The sequence below is a fragment of the Sprattus sprattus genome, assembly GCF_963457725.1.
Source record: "Sprattus sprattus genome assembly, chromosome: 2".
NCBI classification, from domain to species: domain Eukaryota; kingdom Metazoa; phylum Chordata; class Actinopteri; order Clupeiformes; family Clupeidae; genus Sprattus; species Sprattus sprattus.
The window spans coordinates 68,596,849-68,604,348 of NC_137921.1; the positions used below are offsets into that span (position 1 = coordinate 68,596,849).

Consider the following 7,500-nt stretch of genomic DNA (forward strand, 5'->3'; position numbering starts at 1 on the left):
AGGGAGAGGTAGGAGAGGGACAGAGAACGAGAACAAGCGAAAGAGTGAGAGCTATGGCTACCTGTCAGACTGATACAACCATCTGCTATACTTCCATCCACACAATCAAGACTATTCCTGCACCCTCACTCTCTTATATATATATACTAGTGCTGTCAAACGATTAAAATATTTAATCGCGATTAATCGCATTTTTGTCATAGTTAACTCAAAATTAATCGCGATTAAATTACTTAAAATTAATCGTGATCGCAAATTTTATCTATTCTAAATGCCCCTTCAATTATTTTTTTTTCCATCATTTTTATTTTATTTTAATGCTGTTATCAACATGGAAAAGTGGATTGGCTTGCTTTAAGCAATGTTTTATTTTATTGAAAAACAACATTGCCAAACAGGGCGGTACAAAATAAAATTATAAAGTGCACATTTAAGATAAACATGGACTCAGCCTATAGTGCAGTTAAACCATGGCTTAATATTTTTTGCTGCCAGCTGCCTGTTGACATTTTCAGACAACAGTGAAGCTCGCTTCTTTTGCACAACACAACTTTTAAAGGTAAACTTTCTATTCAGAAGCTTTTTATCATCCATTTCGTTGTATCGCGCTCATCATTCACTCCAACGTGACGTTAGCCTACTACAAAGTTTGGGAGGGCAAAATAACGTTAATCTAAAAAAAAAAAAAAAAAAAAGTTTTTTTTTTTTTTTTTTTTTACATCTACATCGCGTTAATCGCGCGATAAAAAAATTAACGGCGTTAAAATGGGTTTGCGTTAACGCCGTTAATAACGCGTTAAACTGACAGCACTAATATATACACACATATTCTCCCTCGCTTTCACAGCGACACACACACACACACACACACACACACACACTCTCTCTCTCTCTCTCTCTCTCTCTCTCTCTCTCTCTCTCACTCGCTCTCTCTGAGGGACAAATATCCACACTCTCCTTCCACTTCCTCATATAAACACACAACAAATATTTGTCCACTGCACATAGCCACAAGCCCAAACAGATGCCCAGTGACTTACAAAGAAGCACTCTATACACACATACACAGTAAGACAACAAACACACACAGCCCCAGATAAATGGTGTGTGTGTGTGTGTGTGTGTGTGTGTGTGTGTGTGTGAGACAGAGATAGCAATGCAGAGAGAAACAGAGAGGGTGTGTGCTTGTGTGAGAAAGAGAGAGAGAGAGAGAGCGATAGAGGGAAGGAGAGAGAGAAAAAGAGAGAGAGAGATATCCACCCCCCCTCAGCATGCAGTGGGGTGAATAGGGAGGTCTGTCTCACTGGGGGGAGATGGGAGAGGAGCAGAGGGATGGAGGGATGGAGGGGGAGAATGAAGGTGTGTCTGTGAGCTTGCCACTAATAGGCTTTCTAACGGCAAACCCCAGACTGCGCAGTCATCAGCTTTCCCAGGCACAAGGACAATGATGACATGAAATAATATCAGCACAGCACCCCACTGCTTTAGTCTTCCAACCACCAAAAACCTCCAACACACACACACACACACACACACACACACACACACACACACACACACACACACACACACACACACACACATACACACACGCAAACATAGACCTAACCACTAACACACACAGCAAAACAAACACATACACAAGGCACAAATACACACACACACACACAACTCACCATTCTGTCCTTTTAGGAGCCATAAAACTCCCTCAGCCTTTCCCACAAACTCCTCACCCGCTCTTTTTCATTACCACACAAGCGTGCACGCACGCACACACACCCGCACGCACGCACGCCACACACACAAACTCCTTTACCACACATGCGTGCACACACAAACACGCATGTGCACACACACACACACACTCCTACATTACCACACAAGCGTGCACACACACACGCACACACACGTGCACACACAAACACACACACACACACACTCCTTCATTACCACACAAGCGTAACTCACAAACATGAACGCACACACGTGCACACACACACACACACAAACACACACACACACACACACACACACACACACACACACACACACACACACACACACACACACACACACACACACACACACACACACACTCACTCTCTCCTTCATTACCACAGGAGCTGGAGAATGCGCTTGTGTGCCACTGATAAACAAGTGAAGACGCTGCCAGAGCAGAGGAGAGAGACACACACACAGACACACACAGACACACACAGACGGAGACGGTGGCGGGGAGCGAGAGGTGGCCTGGGGGTGTGGGGGGGGGGGGGGGGTGTGCCAGGAAAGAGTGCAGGTCACAGGTGAAAGGTCAGGGGTCGTGGAGCAGGTCCGAGGGGTTAACTCTCCAGCAGGTGCTGTGAGACACCAGACAGGGAGGCCTGGCTGCCGCTGTGCTGTGTGGTGGGGTGTGTGTGTGTGTGTGTGTGTGTGTGTGGGGGTCCGGGAGTGAAACCTGAGAGCTCTTGTAATCAAATGGATCTGAGGGGGACTCGGAGACAGTCTGCTCTTAACTGTCATCAGTCCATATCCCTCGTCCGGGATATTTCTTTTTTTTTGTAGGGTATGTTTACATTGGATTTAAATTAAATATTTTTTTTTACTTCATTCCTTTTACTTACATGATATTATTGCTGAGGTCTTCTAGAATATATAATATAAGATATTCCATTTGTTTTTAGTGAAGGGAAATGTACAAAAACATCAAGGCATGTCAGACCACTTAGAAAAGTCTAAAAGGCATTGGACTGTAGAGGGCAGAATTAGAATGAAGAGAATGCTGATCACTGAATGCATTTACAGAAAGGCTGCTGGAGTTCTGTACCCTGTAGAATTGGATTTGCCACCAGCCTTGTATTGGTAATGTTGTGTAGAGGTACGCCTAAGAGTGATACTAACTGATTGGCCAATGGATTCTACTCCTGCAAAAGGACAGCACCATAGGTCCATAGGCCCATTTTAAAAGACCATGCTGTGCACCATTTCAAGCTGACTGAAATTAACTGATCTAATCAAATAAATAAAAAACACTTACTAGCAATCAATGTTCACTTATGGTCTCTTCTTTGTGTCTATTGCTATGGATTGAACTGAGAACAGATCAATTGAGTCGATCACTAGAAGCTGTGGTTAATTATATTCGAACATCATTGGCCATACATTACTTTTAACTCATGTGTGCTTTCGCAAGCAAAATATTTTTGAGGAAATCCGCCAAGAGGAACAGCAGTAAAAGCCAACTGTTCAGAAAATAAAGCATCAAAAAACATTTAAACATGCCTGCAATGCTGATCAGCATCCAAAGTAACGGCAAACTCATGTTAGGTGGAATGTTTCTCATATTTTTTTCACACAATTATTTAATTCATTAAATTATGAAGTGATGGCAATTATTAAAAGGCATATTTGTTCTAATATGTTCAATATTTGATGTTTTGACATACGTCACAAAGCTAAATCGATTCATTAGGATGTAGGGGGAAAACAGTGAACGCAAATCCCCCCTGAAATCCTTTGTGCGGTGAAATAAAGCACAACACGTGGCATTACGGCACAGAACACGCTCTGGGTAAGAGAATAGAGGCCGATGCTCTTTTCAAATCACCAAGAGGACTGATTAAAGGGTCAGGGGGATGTCCCTGGACTTACAACCCCCCCATCCCCCTACCCCCCTTACGTCCCCACCAGCCTTGGCTGTGGGCTGTGCGGTGAAGGGGTTAGCACCGCTTCTCCAGATTAAATGTTCTGTCAACGTTCCCCAAACTTAATCCTCCCGAGGCAAATCCCATGACAAAAAGAATGCTGGCTGAGAAGGAGCCAAAACCCTGCAGTGCTTACTGCTAGCGCAGATGCTAAAAGAGGCAACAATTTGGCAAACAGGACGGCTTAGTTTCAAGCACAAGATCTCTGCCGTGAAGGTCTTTCCTCTCCACACTGCTATAAACATCTTAACTTCTCCTCAGTTCACACACACACACACACACACACACACACACACACACACACAGTGTTGACTAAAGTCTACACACAAATGTAAAGATTAAAATCGGAAATGATAAACAAGGCCTATGAAGCTTCCACAAGCCCCAAAACCCTCCACACTAAATGCCTTCTAGAAGGTTCTGCCAACGATAAATATGGACTGATGCAGCCGTTCTGAAACGGCAGTTCCTGATGGATGTATACGTGCCGTGTGAGCCACAGAATCCAAGTCTAGGGCATTGATTGGCCAGCGAGGCGGTGAGCAGGCAGGGGCTAATATCTTCCCCTCCGCACGAGGCAAGGCAGGGGTCTCACGCTGTGGATGTGGGTATCAAACTGATCCAGTTGGCTAAATAACACACACACACACACACACACACACACACACACACACACACACACACACACACACACACACACACACACACACACACACACACACACACACACACACACACACACACACACTCAAACTGATCCAGTTGGCTAAATAAAATACAGACCACTTAAACCCCAGGAAATAATAATCAAATTGGAGGGGGCAACGGTTTAAGGCAGAGGTGTGTGTGTGTGTGTTTGCGTGTGTGTGTGCGTGCGTGCGTGATCTCTCTTCAACAGTCTAGCTATATAAATGTCCACTGCAAAGGATGCTAAAAAGGGAAAACAGCCCTATTTTACTAAACTCCTCTCCTTTAACACTAAAAGGTCTATATCCCTCGTCCGGGATATTTTTATTTTTTTGTCAAAAAAAATGTTAAGCTCCGCGAGTTTTCGTCTTAGAGACATAAAAAGAACAACCACGGAAACATTGAACCCTTTTCTTTTATAATATATACAGTTCAAAATGTTTAAATAAATAAGCACTTTGTCAGGGGAATAGAACTGATGTGTTGCACTTTCTGGTATCTGAGTGGGGTTTGTGCTGCTAAGGACCCACCCATTAGCAAATGACAGCTATTCATATGATAAGGGGATGGTGATTCAGTGATCTCCATTGGGTCATGGTGTGGCAAGATTATCTCCGGGGGTAGTGGGCCACAAAGACATTCTAGGGCGATTAGGATATGGCCTTTGTCTTTGCGAGAGGTGTCACAGGTTTGTTCACACCAACTCATCAATATGCATATGTAGGGGCACAGATTTAGGAATGGCACAGGACACTCTGAAATTATAAATATGTGGTAGTGAAACAAGACATACTTTCTGAATGCTAAACTAACATGTGTTTAGCCAACACCTATGTTTACAAGGCTCAGAAATAAAAAGTCTTGTGAATAAATCTTTACAATGTGTTTTTGTACAAAGTCTGAGCACCTCTGAAACAAGGTTTTTCCAAGGGTATGTTTACGTTTGATTTAAATTAAACTTTTTTTTACTACATTCCTTTTACTTACATGATATTATTGCTGAGGTCTTCTAGAATAGAATCATATATTCCATTTGTGCATCAATGTTTTTAGTTAAGCAAAATGTACAAAAACATCAAGGCATGTCAGACAATTTAGAAAAGTCTAAAAGGCCTTGGACCTTAGAGTGTTAAGGACCTACTTTAAAAAAAAAAATACAAATAAAAATACAAAATACAATCCTGTAAGAAATGATACCAGAACAATAAACAATCGTAATAGAATATACGATATCCCTTGTACGTCGCTCTCCCTTGTACGTTGCTTTGGACAAAAGCGTCTGCTAAATGACTAAATGTAAATGTAAATATAAATGATATAGAACAGCAAATAGCAGTATACCTCCATTTTCACCTCCAACCACTCTAGCTGGGGCACCCGATGCCAATTACTGGTTGACACAGCATTCACCCTTATACGGAGCGCACAGACTAATCTGCCAGTAATTCATTCAGCAGTCATGGAATGATTGAGCATATCGAACAAAGGGGGTAATGGAGGCTACCGAGGTCTGATTACTTCGTCTTCCGTGGCTGACGCACGGCTAGGTGAATGCTTATGTCTGAGCTGTAGGTGAAAGCTAACCACTGCAAATGAGCTGTCGTAGAGGATGGGTGGTAAGCAGACAATCGGTGTTGACTGGTCACTTGACTGGTCACCTGACTGGTTTTAACAAATCGGAGACCAGAGTTTCTTCCAATTACCACTGATCGTCGGTTTACAAATCAGTTGGGTATCAAGCCTGGTGACTTCACAGAATAAGAAAAAAACTGATGGTTTAAAAGTCAGGCAATCGACATTGTTGCTCAACGAAAAAATAAAGTTCCTGATATAAGCCAAGCAAACGTATAGTGTTTTCCGTTCCGGTCGACAAATGACAACAGAATGAAAGAAAGACAGAAAGAAAGAAAAAAAGAAAAAAGTAGGAATGAAGCACCACCCACCGTGCTCTCCGTTGTCGGTGATGCACTCCTTGAGGGTGTCCTTGAGGCCCAGGCTGGATGCCGAGGGCAGGGGCCCCAGGATGGAGATGAGGGGGAGATGCATCCTCTTAGGGGCTCCTTCGATGCTGCTCCAGCGTCTCCTACGCCTCTCCTTCTCCTCCTCCTCCTCCACCTCCTCCTCCTGCCCCTCCTTCCCCGCGCTTGGACGCCCCTTCAGCTCCGGCAGCACCTGGCTGATGATCTCCTGGCCCAGGTGCTCAGCGGCCGCCTCAAGCTCTTCGTCTTCCTCCTCTTCCTCGCCTCCTATGAAGCCCAGCTTCAGGGAGAGCCGGTCGCTTTCTGGCTCCGTTCTTGAAGTGGCTTATTGAGAGAGACACGGATACATTTCTATTACATTTAGTCATCTGGCAGGCAGGCCCTGCAAAAGGTACAATGCAAGCAAACAGCTAAACACGCTGGTAACGAGCCATGATACAGCTGGCTGGGTGTCAAAGGGCAGTGTCAACTCATAGACCTTGTGTACAAAGTGCTTTCACTACCAACAAATACAAATTATTTTGGCCCTGATTTTTCTTAAGGTTGAGAGCTGCCAGAGACATGTGTAAACTTGATCTCACCTGCAAAGGAAATGCCAAGGCTTCAGCAACCGTACTGAGGATCATTTTTATCAAAATAAATTGCCTTGGCTATATATACCATGTTCATGCTTTTGACCTGTGACTGGTAACCTGCACAAATGTTTAAAAAGCAAGTAGAAAATGGCAATCATAAAATAAAAAAAATTGCCTTGAGTAGTCTTGGCCATGTTATTTTTTTTTTTTTCGATATCAAGTTTGCACTTGCAAGCCCATTGTAAATAAGGAGCCTTACGTGCTAGTAATTCTTTGTGTTACTATCATTATTAGGAGTGTAAGTGCTCACTTCAGCGAAGCAGCACAGTTTCTAGCTGCTTATACTACTATCCAGCCACAAACCCAATCATGACTATTCAAACCTGTTCTGACAACTGCATTTAAAACAAACAAGGCTTCCGCAGCCAACCAATGGAGCCAAGGGGGTAGGACCACCAACGGAATAAACAATGCAATTATCACGACAACTGCCGTTACCATAGTTACACGATCCTTTCATCACATTATGATTTGGTTGCGTGCGGTGACTGGAGTGTT

At 43.5% G+C, this 7,500-nt stretch overlaps 1 protein-coding gene across 1 annotated transcript in view; it reads right to left on the reverse strand.

Moving 5' to 3' along the window:
• brf1b (BRF1 general transcription factor IIIB subunit b) overlaps positions 1-7,500 on the reverse strand; it is an 83,222-nt gene that overhangs the window by 40,234 nt on the left and 35,488 nt on the right. The window contains exon 12 of the mRNA XM_080831899.1: positions 6,332-6,691. Coding sequence (XP_080688025.1) covers positions 6,332-6,691 — 360 coding nt within the window. The remainder of the gene's footprint in view (positions 1-6,331; positions 6,692-7,500) is intronic.